The following is a 23724-nucleotide window of genomic DNA, read 5'->3' as shown; positions in this document are numbered from 1 at the left end:
CATTGTACACTAACGAAATTAGCAAAGTAGATAAGCTGTCCAATGAACATTTTCTTTCAATATATTGGCATTAAAACACGAGCTTGAAAGGGTAAACTTTATAGATGAATTATGAATGTTCTTGTGCTCCAGAAATGGTCAAACTTCATTCTTTGAGATACAATGAAAGTGTCATCAGTGTAGCATTTGTAAAATACTGGTCTCAGTATGCTTGGACAGTTGTTAAAGATTGCTCAAGGTGGTAAAGAAAGATACTAACTAGAGTTGGTACTAGTGTGGGGATACCAAAGCCACTCCATCAATTAGGTTATAAAGTTCTTCATTAAATATAGACTTGATTAAAGATTGAAATAGTGTCTTAGAATGAATAAGAGACCTCTTGTGAAAGTTTCTTAAAACAAGTATCAGTGGAATGTTTGTGAATAAATAAGTTATATCAAAATGTTCATTAGGATGATGTATCACCTTAAACTCTAACAAATAAAAATGAATCGAGTATAAATTCATTAAATGTTAACAAAAGAAAATCTATCCTCCTACACACAATTTGTTTTAAAGCAATTTCTACTATAAATGAATTTCTAATAAATCATTTTATAAGTAGACTGTTTATAAAAACGAGTAAAGATATTTAAATTTACTTGCCTTTATAGATCTGTATATAAATTGTGGTGAATAATACCATTAATTAGCTTTATTGTTCTTGCTTTAGAATAATATTCTATTAATGTGAACTTGTATTACTTAACATACTAAATTATTACTATTTATTCTTGATTAATAATGACCTAAATAAATGATTGAAGCATTGCATGGCTGAATCTAAGTGTGTTTGTGTGTCCATTACTCTGTAATATACATTTAACAAGTTGAACATCATGTGTGTATTTTGGTGTAAGAACAAAACTGAGACAAATCTTCTCCACATACTGTAATGTTAATTATTATGTTTATTTGGGTTTCACAATAACATTTAAATGATGGTATCGCTAAAATTTTCAAATGATTATGTTATTAAATATAATGTTAAAATAACTAAGATAGTGTTTTTCAGTGATAAGTCAAGACATGCAACATTGGTCATTCACATCTGGTTTGGATAATGTATATAGACTTAGTCTTTCTAATACCAATTTCACTTCAACTAATTATATTTCTACCTCCTTTGGCAGCCATCTCACGATTCAACAATTACTATAAAACTGAAATTATTTATTTTGGTTTTCATAATTATAGCTGCTCATCATTTCATCTCAATACCCTACTTGACTATGTACAGCACAAAATAATTAAACATTGTTTATAAAATGGGCTATAAAGAAATTGAGTCTTGTAGAAGAGGCTGTGTTCCATCTGTACACTTCTGAAGAATGTCTGGGTCACTGTCAGCAGAAATTAAAGCCTGCTGGTGTGTGTGACCAACCGGATGAGACTCTGGAATAAAAGCAGCAACCAACAAAGCAACCATCACAAGAAAGGCTCCAAACACAAAAGGTGGTCCAGGAACTAGCTGTGGAAGAAAGTAAAATGTCTGTAGTTCCAATCACACACTAAACGTGGTCCAGGAAAGTAAAACATCTGTAGTCTTTGTCCCAGCAGTAGATTAATAAAATAAAATTATGTTTAAAGCCACAGACCCGATGAGAAAGAATACATTACAATTGTAATCAAGAAACCCACTGTAAAAAATATATTAAAACATTTATAGAACTGACAGTGAATAATAAATGTTCCAGTACAATTAACAGTACCTGAGTATCTTCTGGATTTATCATTCTTGTAAAATTAGAATATTCATTATTCTGAGTTCCATCAGGTAAATCTCCTCTGTGGGTTTTTTCACTCAAGTCCACATGAAAGAGGTAAAAGATCAACCCGTATACAGCAGGACCTAATCCATTACACAGCCCTCTCATTCCCGTAATCATGCCTTGAACCACTCCTACAATGACCACAAAATTTTAATTATATTAATTTTTTAAAATTGGTACAGTATACCACAAAAACTGACCAGTATTGAACAGTGAAATTACCACAATATGCCAAAAATAAGACAAATTATATTCATTGTAGATCAATTTATACATGTACACACACATTTATCAAGCAAGTGTAAAATGAATAAATACATTAAAATTATTTCAACACAAACATGAAGCTAACAATGTATGTTATAGGTGGAGTTGTAGCAAATACTTCGTGCACCACATAGCTTGGAGATGCATCATCTAAACTGAACTATACTCCATACCTGTTTATTAATGTGACAGTAATTTGTTGGATTTTATTGCATGAAAATTGCATTTCAAACTATTCCGAGCTACATCAGAAACACCATTCCTCATAGTTTTTGATGCTTTATATTTTTAAGAATCCAAAATTCGTTATAAACAGAAGGCTTGTTAACTAACATCAGAAAGTTCTTGTTTAACATTCTAATCATGTGTATAAACATCTGAAGTGGATAGAAAAATATGCAAAAGTTACAAAATTACTTTTAAAGGTAACTCATATAACTGTTTTACAGTGGTAAGTATCCCAAAGCACTCCATTTAGGTATGCCTAACATAAGTTAACAGCTGGTAAACAATGCTCTTCTAAAGTACAATCAAAGCAGCTTCCATTGTCAGCATGGCAATGAAACAATACTGCTTTTATAATCATAGGAAAACTTAAAGAAAAAAAACAAACTGTCCAGATGTACACCCAAAAAAACTAGCAAAATGGTACCTACCTTGTTTGTCAATTTCTGCACGTGTTGAGACAAAAGCACTAATAGCTGGGTAAGTAATACTGCACATGGAAACAAACCCACCAGCTGCCCACAAAATCCTAATGAAATATAGAGAACACAAACTTGTACATTAACAGCAGCAAAACTTAAACTTACCCAAAACAAAAGCTATATTGAATATGAATGTTTGCATAAAACTAGTTTTATACACAACAAAAACTATGTTTTATGTGAAGGTCTATATAAAATAAAATATAGACTTTAATAGAAAGTTTAAAAATGAGAATAATTTTGATGTTCAATTTTTTACTACAAGTACATCATCATCTTAAAACAAGTGAAATTGATTAACCATCGCTGAGAACAGAAGCCGTAGCACATCAACTGAAGCATCTCAAAGAAGAGCCCAACCATGATGGTGTTTTTGCTTCCTAGTGTCTTCATCAGAAGAGTCAAGACCATAGTCTAGCAAAAATAGAGAAAACAAGCAGGTTATACATTAAAAAAACAAAAAACATTTATTTTAAAAACTGAAACGTTTTATTTTTACAATTTGAGATTTCAAAATGAGCTCACCTGTGCCACTACAGAGAGAAGACCAACCACTGCTATAAATAAAGCAACTTCTTCAGCTGAAAATCCCATTACCTGCAATGTTACAACTTGAAGTGGGTCAATTATTCTCAGAAAACTCTTCAAATTTGCTGCTACAATTACGTTTATTACCACTTAATTAGAAACCCACTGAACTGAATAATTAAAATATTCCTCTCAGCTGGTGATTGATTGACAACCAATACTATGGGTTCAAACATTGATTATTTTTACTTTTAAATATTTTTCATGTTCAAGTTGTGTAAGGCTATCATTAATTACCTTGAAAGGACCTTGATAAGCTGGAGAAGGTTACCAGTGATAACCTTTAGCAAACCTTAACAAGCAAGAGAGGGTTATCATCAGTTATCTTAAAAAAGCTGGACAAGGTTACCATTAGTTACCTTGACAAAACCTTAACAAGTTAGAATGTTACATCAATAACTTCAAGAAAACATCAATGGTTACAGTGTTGAAAGAAGAAAGTTCACTTTCTAACTCTTGTTGTAATATTCCTAGTTGTCATGTGAAGTAGATGCAAGACCACAGAGTTTACTCTCCATACTTTATTGTGATACCACTGTTGACATGAAGTGGATGCCAGACAACAGCTGCTTTGCTAATTTATTACAAGATGCCAACAAGAGAAGCAGCTTGTGACCCCAATAAAGTAACATTGATTTTATGATTAAAAATACTTTTATGCATCAGAAAATTGTCAGATTTCACAAACAAAATCTCTGTAACCTCCAAGTAATTATCTCAAACTTTTCTTTTTTTTAAAGAGCAACTTTATCTATTATCTTCACTACTATATCTCTGCATGGGTTTGGCTGAATTACTTACCAATCTTAAGTAAACAAAGAAACATGAGTACTGGCCAGCTTCTGGTAGGTAAGAAAGAAATACTGCCATACACAGCATCCAGATCATCTGATCTTTCCCAACCTTCCTAAGTGCCTAAAAAAAATAAGAGAACTTCCAGTTTTATGTATATGCAAAACAACTGTTCTGCTAAACTTTAAATCATCAACTTTTGTAACTAACTAATTCGTTAAATCTATTGTTGTAATGATAGGCTACAAACAGTTAATAACAGCCCAGTGTCAGAGCCAAGTTTTACTGGTTTTTGGATATTTAAGATATTGTTGGAAATCAAAATTAAACAAAGGTGACACTTAACTTTTCACACACAGAAGAGATAGCACATCAATTATATTAAAGTATGAAGACTTCACATGGTTATTATTTTTGTCAATTAGAAACTTCAAGGTCAAATAAAAAATTCAGAGGAAAATATTAAATAATTATCACATAAACAAGGTATACATGACATTATCAACTAAAGTGTGTGTAACATTATTCAATAAACAATGTATAACACTGTTATTAAATGGACAACATTATTATTAAACAAAATAGATACTACATCATTATTAAACAAAGTATGTGTCTTTATAAAATCTTAACAAGAAAGAGAGGGTTACCACCAGTTACCCTTAGAAAGCCTTAACAAGCTAGAAATGATTACCCTCAGAAAGCCTTAAGCTAAAGACGGTTAGATCAATTACCTTGAAAGTACTGAAGCATGCACTCAGGCATATATATTATTGTTGTTAAATGAATCACATAAATATATTATTATTATTATTATTATTATTATTATTATTGTGAAACAAAGTTCAACATGAACATTTTATTTTAACCAATCTTTCTGAGATTCTATTAAGATCTATAAAAAACAACAATTGATTGTACATTACCCAATATACCATAAAACACAGAACAGATGTAAGCTTTTTTAACTAACATAATAAAGGTAGAAAACATATAATTTACAAAACAATCTTGTGTTTCATAATAAATAATAATACTGACAGAGAATGGATCTGCATGTTTCCATGTTATGCTTTCCTCCCACGATGTAGGTCGCAATTTTTCAGGTAGCGATTCTGGTACAACTACCAGGATGAAAAAAAAATCCAACAGAGCTATGGCTGATGCCAGTGCCACCACTAGATTATCACTATAAGTCTGCGAGAGGTAAGCTCCTAGGGCAGGGCTCGTGACTAGACTGGCTGCAAATGTGGCAGAAACCTGACAAGAAAAAAATATCACTGAAAACAAATTCCTGATTAAGTAATATAGACAGGACAATATCACAGCACATCCAGCCCCTCCCCTACTGGCACTTATAGTTTTAGTTTACAGAAATTATTCAAAGTATGTTGATACATATAGTGAAAAATGGAATGTTTGACCACTAGACTCTTGCAACACAAATGTTAATATCGTGAACAAGGAAGTATGGGGTTTTATAAACACTGCACTGAGAAAACAACAACTCACCAGACCATATGCAGAACTTCTTTCTTGTTCTTCTGTGACATCTGCCACGTAGGCAAACACGACAGAAAAAGTTACAGCAAATACACCTGATATTGATATCATAGCAAAGTACCACCTGCAATGAGTAAAACAGTAGAAATCTGATGAGTTTCTTCAATATTACTCTTTATTAAAACACCATGAACAATGTTGAACATTGTTAAAACAGCATCAACAGTTTGTTCAATAATATTATTAAAATGGTTCAAATTAGATGTTTGTGATGTCAGAATACTAAGTCTATAGTTTCATAGACTATAAATACTGAAAAGCTAAAATATAAAATATTATTGAGATATGGCTTATGTACTGAATCAGAAACAGTGGCCCCATTCATCTCTTTCCAATTTTTGGAAATGGTCCCTTATATCCACTTACATCTATATATGGCATGTGAACAGCCAATAGACAGCTTAGAATGTCTCCCTAGTGGTGTTCTCAGCCATTTGAATGTGTTAAAAGCCATTTCATTCTTTCTAACTAAGATTTTAAAGAGATGGGTTCTCTCTTTAGTCTGCTCGACATTTCATATTCTTTAGATCTAAATAGAGCTTAGTTACTAAGCTCGATAAATTATAATAGAATTCTATGGTACCTTTATTGTAATTTATAATTTTTTGGTTATTCAACTATATATATATCTATATAAAACCAAAAAGATATTTCATTTTGTATCTTCCAAGTGTGAATTTTTACAAGGCTAAGCAATGTATAGCCAGCAGCAACTGAGTTCAAATGTCATAGATAGAAGAGGTAACTGTTTGCTTTACTTCTTAATTTACTGTTCAATGTTTTAAGAGAAATATGTTTAATAACTCATTTCTAAATAGTAATGATCTATATATATACACACACACACATATAATGTATAATAACTGAAATATGACTGTATATTACAAAATAACAGTCTACTGAAACACAGTAAAGACAGGCTATTTGTAATGACTAAAGGTCAGTTTTATATTACTAGACATGGTAACAAGAATGCACATGTCGTGCATCAATCAAGTTCTGTTATGTTATCCAGGCACGACTGGAAAATCAGTATAACAAACATGTAAATAAATAACATTGAGACTTAAAACTATTTTTATTAAATATTTGTATTTTCATGTTATAATCTGTAGTATTCTAGAACAAAAAAAAATTTCCTAATTTTTTTATGGTGGTTACGAGGTCAGTCAAATTGACAGACCCCACATTTAAGTTAAGTTAGAGAAAATAACAGACAAAATATAAAGTCTTACTAAAAACAACAGTTGAAATGTATTAAAGATGTTTTAGATATAAAAATAATATTTGAGATTTTTGGGACAAAGAATAGTTGTTGTTTTTAATTATAAACATAAATATCACTTTTTACTTTGATAAGTAATGAAAAAGATTTGATATTATCACAAATTATTGGTAGAAATACTTCATTAAAACATCTGATTTTTTTTATGTATAAAAAAAAACACTAAATCTTTACCAAAAGTCTACCAAATTTTGTGAAGATACACATACTCCATCAAAAATTATAGTATAAATATTTAGCGTGTGCAAATGTGTATATGAACCTCTGTATATTATACTGAGCCAATTATGAAAGGGTTAAGGGAATAGAAGAGCATGTCAAAGTGCTCATATCACAACCTTTCAACATATAATTAAATTACTTTAAGGTGAATATATATGGATAAACTTGGCCTCAAAAATGTAGCTATTAAATCAAATGTTAATACAAAGTTTTAGTTTCTTAATTTAATAAGGAAATATTTTTTAAAAATCCTCAATCTCTCTTGATATGAAAATATGCTCTTCAGGTTTTATCCCTTCTTTAATTTATTTAACACCCCTTTCTTGAGTGCAGAATTTAACATAAGTTACTCATTAAGTGATAAAGATATCAGTTAGCAAAGAATAATCTTCCTATCTTTTTTTATCTTATTTCTTCACAGAATCTTAAACTATAAGATTGTACCCACTTCCAACATCCTTTTGTAACTTTCCAACTAATAAAAAGACAAGCTTTTAATCTATCAAGTGATAAATTACATTATTTTCAGAACAGAGTATTGTCTTTTATGTCTTCAGTTTGAATGTTTCTGTTATGGTTTCTGGATCAAACAATTTATAGAACTAATTTAATGTTCTTATAGCACATTTAGAAAGCCAGTTAAAATATGATAACAACAGGACATTGCTTGTTTTTGTGCATGTTATGTTTTTATTATTTAGTGTACTAGTATCACTAGTATTAAAAAGTAGGTTTAGATTTTATTAGCAATAAACACCAAAAAACAAACGAACAAAGGTTAAGTAGAATATTTCTTGTTTATTCATGTGTATTTTTTATTTACTAAAATGTAAGAATCAGAAACTCTGTTGGCTAGATCAGGTAAGTTAATGAAGAATAAAAATAATTTTCATAAGGCATGCTCATGAACAGCTCGTGTATTACATCATCCAATATGGTAACTTACTTGAGTTACATTCTCTGAGTGATTTGCAGCTTGTATGGTAGGTTCAAAGTTGCAGTAAAATAATACAATTAAGCTATTCAGAATAAACAATTGTGGTTTACTCTTAGAATCTGCACTTAATCTACAAAGAAAAAAGTGGTAGAGTTCTTTTGTATTCTTTTTATGGTGGTTAAAATGTTGGTCAAATTGACAGAGTCCATATAGAGTTAAGGTTGGGAAAATAACAGATAAAATATTAAGTTTTACTGATAAAAACTGTTTGATGTTTATTTGAGAGGGTTTAGAACTCATGCAAATGAAATTTGAAAGTTTTTACAGAAAAAAAAAGTATTTTTAATCTTAAAATAAAAATCATGTTGAGCTTGGAGCAATCAACACTTTGGCTCCACATGTTCATGGACAAATTGTTAGTTAAAATATTTTTTATCAGAAAGTCTGATATTTTGTATATAAAAAGCTTGTAATGTTTACTATAAACTTGCTAAATTTCATGAAGATACACAATACATACAAATAATTATAGAATGGAAATTATGATCATTACTTTGTGGTTACAAGGATGGTCACAATGACCGACCTCGTATGGAAAGAATTAAGGGAACATAAGAGCATATAAAAAGCTTACCATGTGTAAATCCTCATTAAAGGAATAGGTGAGCATGTGAAAAAAACTGTCAACAACAAGAACACTTTCCTTCCCCAGATGTCTGACAGTGCACCTATCAACGGTGCACTTAAAAAAGAAAGGAATCCCTGAAAACAAAAATAAGCATTGGATACTTTCCTTTTGAAAATATTAAAACTATACTAGAAGTCCAAAGTATCAAACCATGATGATTTTAAACAAGTACAAAGAATTCTCTTCACTGGTCAAATTGAGGGAGCCCATGTTGAGAAAATTAGTGGAACATTATTTCTGTTCTAAGTAAATATCTTTGTCACAATCTTTACATCACTAGGTCCTTTTATCGCAACAAGAAATAATTAACACTATTTTTTTCCCATCTTAAAAACATTTCAACTTTTTTGTCAATATTTCATCAATCATTCTCTTCATTTGTAATAGTACATACTATCCATCCTGTATATTTAATCCAGCCAGTCTACAATGCATTTTGTGGGTTCCTTTGCTTATAAATTGGATTTGATAAATGATGTACAATTTCCTTAGTACTAGAAACAAGTAAGCATTATGTCTCTTGATGATGTTACACATACATCTGAACAGATAAGTCAGTCACTGTAAACGATAGTTTAATAAGATGAAAGGATAGATGGAATAATTGATGATACTAGACCATTACCCTGATATTAAAAACTAGTATTACATCTGGATGTTATTACAGCAATATATTAATATAAACCAATATAAACAGAGATTTTCTAGCTCTCAAGTGATTATCTACTTCTTGAAATACTTCCACAAGATTAAATGAACTGCTGTTGTTGTTTGGAGCTTAACTACATATCCTATTCCTATACAAAAAAGGATAAAATGTTCCTTTAGAGTACAATGTTTTGGTGAAGTAGTAATGGGTTGATTGTAAAAACTGCACATACCAATAAAACAAGGAACTAAAGTTTCTTATTGCACTAAATTATACAATAACAGAAAATAGTTCTACTCACCTTTATTCCCATTATCAATCCATTCATTAAGAAAGTATGATCAGGAAATGTGTCATTTAAAACCTGGAAAACAAACATTTTTCTTTAAAAAAACAAACAAACTAGACAACTTGTATAGAATAATGTTTCACTTAACTAATCTTTCTATTGCTATATACAAGATGTTTCTCAATATCAGAACTGACAGGAACCAATGTTTAAGTTTGTACTTTTACAGAAACTTTAAAACAGTTTTTAATATAAAAAGGATTAACTAAACACACATGCCATGATCAAATAAATTTAATTTAAAAATATATAAAACAATATATAAATATTAAATATATATATAAAAACAATATATACAATTATTTTTTAAAAGAAAAAAAGACAATTTCTCCAGTAACAGAAAACAAAATATGACAGGAAACAAATATGTTCTTATAGTGCTAAGACAGCTACTTATTGAGTTGTAAAATGGTTTACCAAACAGTCAGTTTTTTTTTTTTTTATCAACAGGTTCTTTCACAAATTTTTCATGATGTTTATTAATCAAAGCACTTCACAGAAGAAGAATCCAAATTTGTTGGTTTGTTTCAAGTTCTAATGTTTACTGAACATATTCTAACATGACCTTTCCTTTCTGTTTATCATAATAATTTAAGTTTCCATCCAGGTTAACTGACCTTGATCTCAACAGATCTTAAAATTTTAATCATTACCTTGACCTTGTTAGATCTATATATATTTTAGAGCATATGAAGTTAACAGATCAAGTTTTGGGGACAAGATCCCAAGATTTAGCTCTTGATCTTTATAGATCTAAATATTCAGAGCTCATGTACTTACAAGATTTGAACCTTAAAGTGCATGACCTTTACTTAAGACTTCAATAACAGATCTGAGAAGTGTTTGGAACAAATGTTAGTTTAACAAACACTTCTTCACTGATGCTGTTTATAATTAATATAAAATTCCATTTTTAATTAGTTTCATTAGTATAACAGTAATTTATTGACTAAAATTCAATTTTATAATTATAACAGAAATTACAGATCACAATGTTGTTCCTATAAATGATTAACCTCTATTCTCCCATATAATAAAGAAAAGGCAGGCAGGGTAAAATTACCACTACAACTTGAGAGAGGGAAACCATGTGTTCATGATTATTTTACAGCCTTTATATAAGCTGTGTTTGGAAGTACCACAATTCTGAAATGGTATTATTGTTCATTTAGTATGACAGTATACAAGAGAGAAGAAATCACAGTTGCAGTACACTTTTAGAGCTAGAACATACATTGCATTTGCAATATTTGAAGGAAATTTCCAGATTCTGTAGAACAGTGTACACACCGATGAAGTAGCAATGGCCAATTTCCAAATCTTGTCCATTACAGGATTTGTAATCCCTGTGAGTACTGTTGTGATAACAATGTCATTATTTCAAAATTTCACAGGATTTCCAAGTGTATTAACATGCTGATATACTAACAAGGCCTAATTTCCTAAAACTTTTATAATTGTGTTAGACATACTTTCTTTCCATAGTCACCTGAAACAATTACTTAAAGCACAATTTCAATACTAACAACAGACACTAACTAAACAGATCAGTTAGATGTTACCACTAAAGAAATATTCAAAACATCAACTACAGGTTACACTGAAATCACTGGAGTTGTCAGTATCACCAACAAACATTCACAACCTCAACTACAATGTAATGCTGCAGTAATTGGAGCTGCATGTAGCAACAACATGCAAAACAAACTACTAACTAACAGTGAAATGGCTGGAACTGTCACCAGAACTAACAAACAAAAACTGAAAACAACAACACTTACTGTAATCATTGGAGTTGTCAATAATCCCCAGGCAAAAAATTCGAGAAAAATCACAGCAGCAGCATGATAAACATTCGGCTCACCCATTCCCAACATCTGAAAATAAAGCATATAACTGTGTTATGTACAAGAAATATTTATTTATCTCTCCTACAGAGCATCTGACCAAATTAATACTGAAATCCGAATTGCTATCTATGACAATTCACAAGTGCACCACTTAATAATAAATAAAATACATATACTGGACACTCATGATAAACATATATTAGTTATTATACGTAATACACATCTGTGAGTCACACAAACATTGTACAATGAAGAATCACATACAGCAACATGGTAAATAATGGTTAAATATGTGCATAAAAAATAAGCACTAATTGAAGCATACCCATTGTGCAATGACTAAACACTGAGGTTAGTTTACAATGAATCTGTTTCACAATAATAAACACTCAGCATAACTTATAATGTTTCTTGATGACCAAACAACTGGCATAACTTACAATTTACCTGTTTCACAATGACAAAACAATTAACATAACTTACAATGAAGCCATCTTTCATAATGGTTTTCCTGCTTCTAATAATAAGACCAGCAACCTTCTTTGATATTTTTCTTGTCATCTTATTTCATGACAACACAGCATATTTCACCATAGTTCTCTGTGTTATACACACACACTAAGTCCAACATATATGTTGATATAATTACAAGCTTCTGTTAGTCTCCTGAAAGAATCGCAAACAAATTAACACTTTTAACTACATCTTGTAATACACAAAGAAATAAGAATTTTGGTTTGAATTTTGTGCAAAGCTACACAAGAGCTATCTGCTCAGAAATGAAAACAAAAGCATGTTAGGATGCTGAAACGTACGAGTGGCACAGGATTATAACCTGATTTTTACTTTAGGCACCACTTTCTTAATATCTCAGGTTTCTTATTTAAAACTACCATTCCCTTCTTACAAAGTTGTGTGGTAAAAAAACAATCTTACATTTGTTTAAAAAGAAACCTTAAAATACCAGTGCCAGAATCTTTAAGAAAAAAGTTTGTTGTTTTAATGCAAATAAAAAAGATGGGGGTCATGATATAAATCAGCTAATTATAATAATTGGTCTTGAAACTTGAAGATTTACTTAAATAGCTATTAATTCAAATTTCTGTTCACTGACTTAACTCATATGAAATTTGTCAAAATATAAGGAATGATTGAACTTGGTATTTCTCTTTTCAGTGAGAATATTGATAAGTTCTAAAGAAATTTACACTTAAAACTGTTTAACTACATGTATATTTAAGTTCAAGTCATTACCCTAAATACTAGGGATTAATGTACTATTAATGTACTATTTCAGAAGTGAATAACTGCATTTTTTGCAGGAGGATTACTTGTCTAGGTAATTAAATTACAAATGATATCTGTACATTTATAACCTGTAGAATTTGAAAATCAACACAATGCCAAGTCTTAACCAATCAAATAAATTGATTAATTTAATGAGATTTAAAAAGATGAAATAAAAGAAAATAATTACAAGAAACACTAATTTTCATTAATTTATTTCTGTAACACTAAAGCATTCATACAGTATTTTCCATATGAAATCAAAGGCTTTAAAGCACTTCTTATGACTTCACACATAATTACCCAGACTAAAAATATGATCCAAAAGTGTCATATACCAACAGGCTTAACATTTGTGATAAAAATCACAAGACTACACAATGTTTTCTTTTTCCAAATTCTTCATAGTTTATTCATACCAACAGGTAAACATTTGTACCTCTATATAATATTTTTGATACAGTGTGCAAAACAATCAGTGTCATGGTTTAATGAATCACATACAATGTCTGCAGCCTCAAACCTGAATATTATGCATAACTTGTATACTGAATATCTAAAAAGCCCCATACACCAAACATGTACACTGTGATATGTGATATTCTGGATATTTCTAAAGCCCTAAACATCAAACACAATAGTATGTGGTATACTACATATCTCTAAAGTTCTAAACATTGTTGTGATATGGTATACCAGATATACCTAAAGGAAAATGGTTTCCACTGAAAACTTTAAAAAATAACAGCAAGATTTATTCATTTATCAGTTGCATGTGCAAAACTACTGTGCACACTTTTTGAGGCATGTTAGTTTAACAGACTTATAATTTGTGATAAAATTACATTGACTGACAATGTTTTATTTCACCATTCCACATAATGTTCCATGAACCTTAATAAAATCTCATATTTTAGCAGGTTCTTAAAAAGTGTTAATTATTCACTAAAAATGAAATTTAGAATTTGACTTTTTTAGTACTATTTCAATATCAAAACCCAATAGTTGCCCTTTTGCTTGATGATGTATGCATGTGCAGTACTACTAAGGTGAGAAATTCAAGGGTGTGCGAGTATCCTGATCGTCGCACTACGAAGAAACATTTGTTTTGACAATTTGGAGTTAATCTGCTTGTCACGCCACATGGCTATAGATGTCAAGTCAGTTAAATCTGGTGATAGCATCCCAAAGGGTTAAAACAAAGAAAAATAAATAACCATAATTCATTTATTACATAAATGCATAGCATTACCAACTAAAAACTTAGTATTTGGGATATTCTACAAGTAATTTAAATTTATAATGAAACAGCAAAAAAAATTGAATAAAGTCAAGTTTTAAAAGTTGATAAAACTTGTAGCACTTATAATTTTATTTTACAAAGTTTGAAAAGCTTCAGAGAACAAACAAGAAGAAAACTAGAATTACTTTTTTTATCACAAAGTTACTAAGGCCATCTGCCACCACCTATAATTCTAAGCTACCAACCAACTAAAACCACAACATAAAAATGCTCCAATGGCTAAAATGGCAAGCATATTCGATAAAGGGTTTCAGGGCTATGATTTTTGGATATGTTCCTCCAGTGTTTTTTTTATAAGATGATATTTGGAACATTTTTAATTTGACCAAATATTTCTTTCTTTATTTCAGAAATGCAGTGCTATTATTTCTTGCATTTTATTAAACTTTACTGGGTAGATGAATGAATAGTCAATAAATTACTTAAACTTGCAGATTATAAAGTTCTTGGGTGTTGCTAGCTGTGAATAGGATGCTGCTGATTTACAAAAGGATTTAGATAATTTAAGAAGTTGGGAAAATAAATAGCATATGAATTTTAATTATACTAAATGCAAGATATTGCATGCAAGTCACCATAATATGAATTATAAGTATAATTTGAACAGGAATAACATTAACGGTGTCATGAAAGAAAGATCTTGGTGTAATGGTTGATCAATCTCTTAAGCCATTCAAGCAACATGCTGTTGTTACTGGTAGGACAAATAGAATTTTAGGTTGTATTTACAGAAATATTAAATACAAGTTTAAACAGGTCATAATTTCAATGTATGGGCCACTAGTTAGATCACATACTGTGTTCAGTCTTTGGGTTCTTACCTTAGAAAAGACATTGGATTGTTAGAAAAGGTTCAAAGAAGGGTTACTTAAATGGTGCCTAGGACAGAGGAGTTGCCATATGGAGAGTGAAACCTCTCAAATTGCTTTCTTTTGAGAAAATAGTTAGGGGTAATCTGACTGAAGTGTTTAAGACTGTAAAATGGAATTAACAGTGTTAATGTATCATCTTTTTTCATATTTAACAGTGACTATAGTAGAATTACAGGAAACATAAATTTTAGCAGGTCAGGAGTCATCTTCTGCTAAGACAGTTTCATTTTTCTAACAGGGTGGTTGGCCTTTGGAATGAGTTGCCTCTGGATGTTACAGAAGCAATAAATGTGAGTTTAATAAAAAGCTTGATAGATACATGAATGATTAGGGCTAGTTTTAAGGGGTTTTATTTATTTATTCATTCTGTAATTAATTTAATTTAGAGGATAGAGCAGCTGAGATGGATCAATAGGCCTCATGTTGTTCCAAAACTTTATGTCATAATCCATTACAACTAGAATTAGAAAACCATATGATGTCAGAATGAGATATATTTAACATAAATAATGCAAACTTTTGTGTTTATAGCCATCTGTAATTGAAATGGCACTTGATTAGATTTTTTGAATGACTTTGTTCTGACAATGACACCCAAAGAGTCCAATTAGATAAACCATTATTAAGTGGCAACCACAACCTCACACATCATATCTTTCAAGCACAGAAGTCATGGGAGTCAATCCAAAAGCACAAACACCAAATCAAGCTAAGGCATCTCTAATGAACATTTTGGGTGGCTGAAAAATGGTGAATGCAATAAATAAAACTATTCAGTTAATAAAATCCATGATTTCCCATGGCCCTATAATAAAATGTCATTTTCTAAAATATTCCAGAATTGGATTTTGTTAAAGAAGTTTTCCTGGACTTTACAAGTTTTCAAGCACCTGTATAAACCATGAACTAATTAATAACAGGGAGTCCCAGAAAATAATAGTTCCTGGTCAAAGAAGTATGTGAATGTAAAAATCACAGCTGCAAATATAAAGAACTCCCCTAAACAAAACATTATTACTGCACACCAAATAACAAATGAAAAATGTCTACAGTATTACTCTATGCTGAGTTGGAATGATTTATTTCAAGGTAAGTGTGCTTCCACTAGTTGTAAATTGGCTTTAAAATATCACAATGATAATTTTCTTCTGCCATATGGCAAGTGACCAGTGAGAAAATGTTAAAACCAAAAGCAGCCTATTGGTTCAAACTGGATGGAACAATAGGAACCAGTAATACATCAAATAATAGCTCTTTTCATGCTTTGGTCTGGTCAATTTTATTAGATCCAGTAGCACTTTCTGTTTTGAAAATACACAAATTTAAAATAATTCATAATTCTTTTAGCCAATAAATTTATAGAAACAAAGCCATACAATAACCTTTGTGTCATGTATTACATAATACATAAACCCATACTGAGGTATGTCTGTCCAACTCTAACCAACAGCATGTCAAGAAATAATGAATCAGGATGTAAACAGACTATACATTGTCTTTGAAAAACTTGCTTTATCTCACATCGTCGGGCATAAACAGACAAAATGATGTCCTGGCGACAGTTTGCTATACATCATATCACCGAGTGTGGCTTAAAGTGATAGAACATGTGCTACAATAGTCTATGACAAAAGTGATACGAGCAATGTATCAGTTATCTCATGACAATGTAAAATGGGTGGAGCTTACTACTCATATGAATCTATCAGTCACAGTATTTCAAGTTGCTGAAATCATGTGTTCTTCCTTAGAGTTGTTTATTTTCAATATAACAATTACAAATTTTTCAACAAACAAAAATACTGAATTCTAAAATCAATCTAGGAAGTACACAACTTGATCAAATCCCAAACATAGGATATCAACAGATATACTGGGTATGTCCACTTTAAACTTGTAACAAAATTATTTTTTGAAGCACATGATCTCCTAGATACTCAAATTATGTCACTGTTATATCGTTATACATAACAGCCAAGACACTTTTTTTTTTTTTTTTTTATCAAGAATTGAAAATGTAAGAGTAAATTGAATTCTTCAATAAAAATAAGTGAACATGAAACTGAGTGAACTCTTTACATGTTCTCGGTTATTACACATTTGCATCAGAGGGTAACGCAGAGTACGTAATCCTTTTCCCACCACATTTAGTTTCCACCACATGCAGATAATTAGGATAGGGTGGGTTTGAAACGTATTAGTCAAACATCAATTAATTTTCCTTTAAAATAACTCCTTAAAAGTGGGATTAAATAACAGGGGAGAACCTTTTTAACTGTATAAGTAACATTAAAATGGTATGAGTGGTGGTAATTTTCAGTTTAAATGAATGATAAATTACAAAGCTAAATCTGTGAGTAATACTTAGGGGTGTATTTATAAAAACAGGTAAATGGGAACATGGTGAGATACAAATAAATGAATTCACAGAATGGGTAATGGAGATCACCATTTTAATGTACTTACACATGCTTTACACTTCCGAGTATAACGTCACATTATAATATAAGCTTACATTCATGATCTATGCAAGTAGTCTGATATTTCTATTCTTATTGGCTTAATACAGCTAGATTTACTCTAGAAAATGGAAAAGATTTAACATTAATTTATACACCTGTTTTTGCTAATATATGGAGAGATGGTATGCAGTTTGGTGATGTGTTTCATGTTGTTATTTTTAGAATGGATGGTGAAGAAAGCCAGGGGTTGAGATGTATCAGAGAGAGAGAAAAAAGGAAACAGAAGAGAAAAACTTCTTACAATTTGTTTGCCTTTTTATTCTAGGCAAAATATAATCTGGTAAAGAAGAACAGTTGTGGAAAACAGTAGTCAGCTTCATCAAGTTGTAAAAACACAAGATGTAGTCCAAGTGCTCTGTGTGTTACACGAGGTTTTAAATAGTTATATTTTCAAGAACTGTATAAATCATACTTATAGGAGATTTCCCTTTCAATGTTTTTGCAGTTGAAAAATGGACACTTAATGAAAGCCTGTTTCATACAATTTATGCACATGTTCTACTATATGTATACCTGAGAGACACAGTTGTACATTCCAAAAAAAAAATACTCAAAAACAGTAATGGAATTCAGCAAGTCTAAAACGATTCCAAAATTTCTCATGAATTCCATGAGCATGGATCCAAAACCTATCATGAGGGAGAGTTTTAAGGTATTAAAATATATTCCTCCCTTGTGTTGCTCATATAACAATATTTTTGGGGGTTCATTATAACAATCTTTAATAAACATACCTACAGATATTACTCAAACCAGTGTGACATTAATTTATAATATTTTAATATCAAATAAAATATTGTAGCAACAAAGTAACATGCTAATAAATTTATCAAATAACTTGCTACAAGTGATAAAATGAATCTTCAAAACTTGTCTGTTTTAAGAAAGAATTTTAAGAAACTAAGTTAGATTGCTCCAACAAGAAACTGACTTGAGTTTAGCAGACTGGAAAATAACAATGATAATTAGTATTTATGTTTTAGTGTATTACTTAATCAGACATGTCCTGAAAGTTAGGTTGAGTAACACTGATAAAATTACTGACATGAAGTACAAGAGAATGAAAACATCAACAAGAACATTTATCAGTTTGACCTTTCTTCTGACCAATTTCAAATGCTTCCCATAGGTATGAACAGCATAATTTAATTTACAACAAGGTCAGTATTGTAGTAACTTTTATCCACTAAAGGCCTTTAAAGGAAATATTGCCAAACATGTCCTGATGCAGATATATACAATATTTTGAAAACTAAAGAACTAGATTAAAAAATTACTTGTATATTACTATTGTTGTATGCACATGGAACAAAATATGTCATATTTACCCTGTGTGAACAGTGCTACCCATGTGACTGGTCGTTCTTATTTAAAATAAGCGAGGCCATAACCTTTAGATATCATTTGAATGATGACAGAAAAACAATGCTGTATTACAATAATGTCTCCCTCCCCAGGTAGCAGAGGTATTATAAAATAACAACAGAAACAAAGGCAACTAGAGAAAGCAGTTTTCTTAAACATATGTCAATGTGAAACCTGAACATATACAGCATGGAGAATAACTTTGGAACAAATATAATTATATAAAATACAGAAATACAGTGTATACTTTCATACAACACTAGCACTTATAATTAGTTCTAGAATAACATGTGCAGGTCGAAGTATAATTTCTATTTTTTTGTTTATTTATGCATATCAGCAATATCCAAGTGACACTATTAGTGTTATAATGTAATAGTAACACTATTACTATTAATATTATTGGTAATTATTAGTATTGAGCTAACTACCATAATACTATAGCCAGATTTATCAACAGATATAATTATTATTTATGGTATTTCACTTTGACAACTACAGAACATATAATCACACATTATGACGATTCTCGGTTCATCAAATCATTTTCCCAGTATTCTACATTACTCAAACTACAAGACTGAAGAACTCTCACCTTCCTATCATGATACAAATAACACTACAAATCAAAGATATACAACATTCCTACCACTGTACCAATAAAAGAATCACCAACACTATTATTAGTTTCCAAAACTTACTTATTATGCAGAGCGACATCTGGTGACACTTTTAGTAAACTTACCACATTAGTAAAGATTTCAAAAGTTATTGTCATATCTTCCACTTTTCCTAGATTTTTTTTGTTTCTATTTTTGATGTATCATTAGACAGAGGGTAAATGTCTGAGAACTAAAGAATAATTAATGTTATTTCTATTTTTTGAAGGGATAATAGGTTATCCTGGAAATTATAGACTACTAGGTGTTACTTCTATAGCAAGAAAAATAATAAAGAGTCTGAGAAAAGAACCAAAGTTATATAGTGAAATATGATAGAAAATCAACATGTATTAACTATAAAGATATTCCTTCACTAACCTGTTTACTTTACATCAGAGAATGTTATGGATTATATATGCATGGTGGAAGAGATGTGGGCTTGGTTTATTAATATTATCAGAAAGCTTTTGACAAGGTACCACTGCTAGGAAAAAGGGAAAGACTAATAAGTTTTATTGTAGGATGGATGGGCAGATGAGAGAAAGCTAAAAGGTATTACTGAAATCAACTCAAACTGTACCATTGTTACTAACAGATATATCAGAACTTGGGCTTTTGTTCCTTCTTATTAGCATTATCAGCATTAATATGGAATAATTAGTACATATATCTAGTAAATTACCTCTAATTATAAGTGTGTGTGTTTTCCTTATAGCAAAGCCACATCAGACTATCTGCTGAGTCCACCGAGGGGAATCAAACCCCTGATTTTAGCATTATAAATCCATAGACTTACCAGCAGGGGACTCAGTTATAGTAAGTGCAAAGTCATATATCTAAATTATCAAAACTTAGTTCATGTTTGATATACATGGGAACCCACTGAACAGTGTGACTGGAGATGAGAATCTTGGCAGAGTGATGGATAAGCCATTTAAGCCACTGAGGGAGTGCTAGAAACAAAGTCAATAGAATTTTAGTATGTATTTATAGACATGCCAATTACAGGTCAAAAGAGGTAATTATACCTTTATACAAAATAGTCCAGTAGTTAGGCTTCACTCTAAATAACGTGCATAGCTTTGGTCACCTTACGTTGAGACAGGGTAACAACTTGTTTTAAATGGTCAAAAGGACAGTTACTTGGATTACTGTGCAGATAGAATAATTATCCTACAAGGGTAGGTTAAGATCACAAACTTATTTTCTCTTCTGTAGAAGTGACAGACTAGAGAGGATACTTTTGGTCACCACCACCACCAGCTCTTGGACTACTTCAATCAAATAGTGAGATTAACTGTCACATTGTAACACCCTCATGCATGTTCAGTGATGGAATTCAAACCTAAAGCTTATGAGTTTAATGCCCCAACCACCTGGTCTGATAAGAGCTGAGCTTACAAAGGTCTGTAGCATTATCTGAAGATTCAGTAGAATAAATGTCTTTGATTTCTTAGTGCTTGACTCTGAAGATAATAGTATGAGAGAACACAAGTTCAGCATTTGGAAACAAAATGCTAGGCTTCAGTCAAGACAGTTTAACTTTTCTGACCAAGTGACTGAATTATGAAATGAGTTGTGATCAACATTAGTGGAGGCTGGATGTTTAAGACAGCAATCAATGGTTTCCTGAAAAATAAAGTGTGTTCAAAATTTTACTTTTCACAGAGTTGGTGCATAAGGACAACCTTGAGGAACAAAATGATTCCTGCTTGTACTTTGTTATGTTAAAAAGTATTACTACACTAGCTGAAAAGTACAGATTTTCATGTTTGACATAAAAGAGAGAAAAACCATTTTGCTTTGCCACTTAAGCACACTAATACCTACCTCACAACCTAATGAATCATATGAATATTACTTCTGCTAGAAGCTTCATATTGTATTCTATTCAAATATTGCAATTTATTAATTATATTTTTCAACATAGTTACAAGGTGCTTCAAACATTTATAAAATTTATGTACTTCATTATATCATAAGTTGTGCATAATAGTCTGTTAAATAAAGTTCATAAACTCAATGTAAAGAAGAAAAATAAATATGGCTATGTTTTTGTATTAACTACTCAACCATATAATATCTTCTTTGTATAAACCTTAACTCACATCTTACATTGGTAATAGGTGTAAATATACTTCTCAATCACTTGAAGTCCTTAATGGAGTTTTACAGCACTTAAATCCACAGATTCTAATTCCATAGATGCTATTACATCATCATAATTGATTCTCTACATAAACATAGTTTTGTCTACTGTTTAGTACTGATGATGGAACATTATGCCTTTATTAATGGACAATAATGATAAATTACTGGTGATTCAAATGTAATCAAACTGTTGAAAAACAGTTAAAACTTTACTGTTTATTTTTAAAATTTAAGATAAATTTGAACACAAAATCACTTTCGGTTACACGTTAACTTCGCCTATTAACAGTAATACAAGTAACAATGTCACTGGTCTGATAGTGATATCCGTATTAACTTAAAATTTACCCATCAATTTTATTATTACAATACAAACTAGATATTTCAATTACATTACTAGTCTTTTATCTGAACTAGCCTAACTTCTGTTACTATTAATACTAGCCAGATACTTGAACTATCCTACATAATATTAACAGTATTATTAAAGCAGTATTATAAATTGTATAACGTTATACATTTCAGATCTAACACAGGAATAAATAGTTGTTAGTAATAGTAATACTAGTATGCACTGACGAAATAACTTAAGTTTAACTTTACGTTAAAGTATATTTTAGTTTTCCTCTTAATAATGACAATTACGTCACTTTTTCCACATTAAAAATATCAGATGTTAACTTACCTTTAACTTAACGTCTATTTTTACAAAATTTAAAAATAAATTTTACCAATGACATAACATCCTTGTTACTCACGTCCGTTACTAAACCGTTTATATATTATAATAAGACTATGAGTGTCAATAAGGCAAATATTACTGTCTTTTGTTGTTGTTGCATTAAATCAATGTATACTCTTTAAGCTAGGTATTAACTTTTATATAAATATTGAAAATATTACTGAAACTATTTATAATTATAAGTGAAAGTGTTTGTCACATATTTTAATAATATTAACTGCAAAGTTTATAGTTTTGAATAAAAAATGAAAATAATTTCTCTTCCGTTAGTTCAGGCCTTACTATTACCAATAGTTTTAGTTAGTAGCTATGCTATTCATTTCTTTAACGGTCTCTTAAAAAACTGAAACTTCTATCCCCCCTGAAGACAGTTTGTTCCACAGATTTGTTACCAATAGGTGTGTTGTGTTGCTAGAATGCACAGGAACATTGCTCCGTCACTTAAAACTGGAATAGATATAGAGAAAAAAAAAATTAAATTTATACCTGAAATTAGGTGTCTTTCATAATCAAACACTAAGAGTGTTGACTAACAGTCTATCTGTGTGCGATTATCTGTGTCCACTATTAGAGCTTTCAGACCACCTAGCACACACTCGGTCTCTCTCCCTTGGAGTCTGGAGTTAGGCACAATGCAATCGTTCTGGCTCAGTAATGTGTCATTGTTGTTAAACTGATACAATAAGCGCTTATTAAGAGAAACGAATATGGTATGAGAGCACTTAATAAAACTAAATTTTACAATTATACTGTATGCTCAAAACACACATATTCTTAAACGACTTATTATTTACATAAATATAGTGAAGACCGCTTTATTTTAGCTATTCATATTGGCAGGATAGAAGGTTTAAAAGGTGTAATAAAAGTCAAGGCTGTTAATATTATAGTGCAGTAAGAAAGATAACACACGAATAGGATGTATAATTTGAAAACTTATTTTGATGCTAGTTATTTTAATTCAGAGTGCCCATTTGTTAATTTTTGCCTTACTGCATAATTTAAATGAGGTTGAGTTGTATATTTTCTCTCCGTAATGGTTGTGTATTCAATATGCAATTTGGAACATGTAGTTTTTGAATATGGTATCTCTACTCTTATGGTAACGTCGC

The 23724-nt window shown here is 30.5% G+C and overlaps 1 protein-coding gene across 2 annotated transcripts; it reads right to left on the bottom strand.

Moving 5' to 3' along the window:
• Window positions 1-923: 923 nt before the first annotated feature.
• On the bottom strand, window positions 924-23243 carry LOC143248767 (hippocampus abundant transcript 1 protein-like). Of its 2 annotated transcripts, none has more exons than XM_076497456.1 (13): window positions 23099-23243; window positions 12192-12374; window positions 11640-11735; window positions 9811-9873; window positions 8807-8934; window positions 5678-5792; window positions 5207-5425; window positions 4175-4288; window positions 3311-3382; window positions 3087-3199; window positions 2735-2832; window positions 1752-1942; window positions 924-1510 (listed from the first exon to the last, which is right to left on the bottom strand). In XM_076497456.1, the coding sequence occupies exons 2-13, from the start codon at window positions 12267-12269 to the stop codon at window positions 1313-1315; spliced, it is 1485 nt and encodes a 494-aa protein (XP_076353571.1). In that variant the 5' UTR covers window positions 12270-12374; window positions 23099-23243; the 3' UTR covers window positions 924-1312. The 2 variants fall into 2 exon arrangements, with proteins under 2 accessions (XP_076353571.1, XP_076353570.1); XM_076497455.1 differs by lacking the exon at window positions 23099-23243 and adding an exon at window positions 22556-22720.
• Window positions 23244-23724: the final 481 nt, after the last annotated feature.

Source organism: Tachypleus tridentatus, chromosome 4, assembly GCF_004210375.1.
Source record: "Tachypleus tridentatus isolate NWPU-2018 chromosome 4, ASM421037v1, whole genome shotgun sequence".
Lineage (NCBI taxonomy): Eukaryota > Metazoa > Arthropoda > Merostomata > Xiphosura > Limulidae > Tachypleus > Tachypleus tridentatus.
The sequence above is the reverse complement of the archived record's forward strand: the minus strand, read 5'-3'. Positions and strand labels throughout refer to the sequence as shown.

Coding starts and splice junctions, on each gene's coding strand:
- LOC143248767 (XM_076497456.1), bottom strand. CDS start 12,269: ATGACAAGAAAAATATCAAAGAAGGTTGCTGGTCTTATTATTAGAAGC. Junction 9,874..11,639: donor TGACAACTCCAATGATTACA/GTAAGTGTTGTT, acceptor TTTGTTTTCCAG/GTTTTAAATGACACATTTCC. Junction 2,833..3,086: donor GGCTTCTGTTCTCAGCGATG/GTTAATCAATTT, acceptor ATATTTCATTAG/GATTTTGTGGGCAGCTGGTG.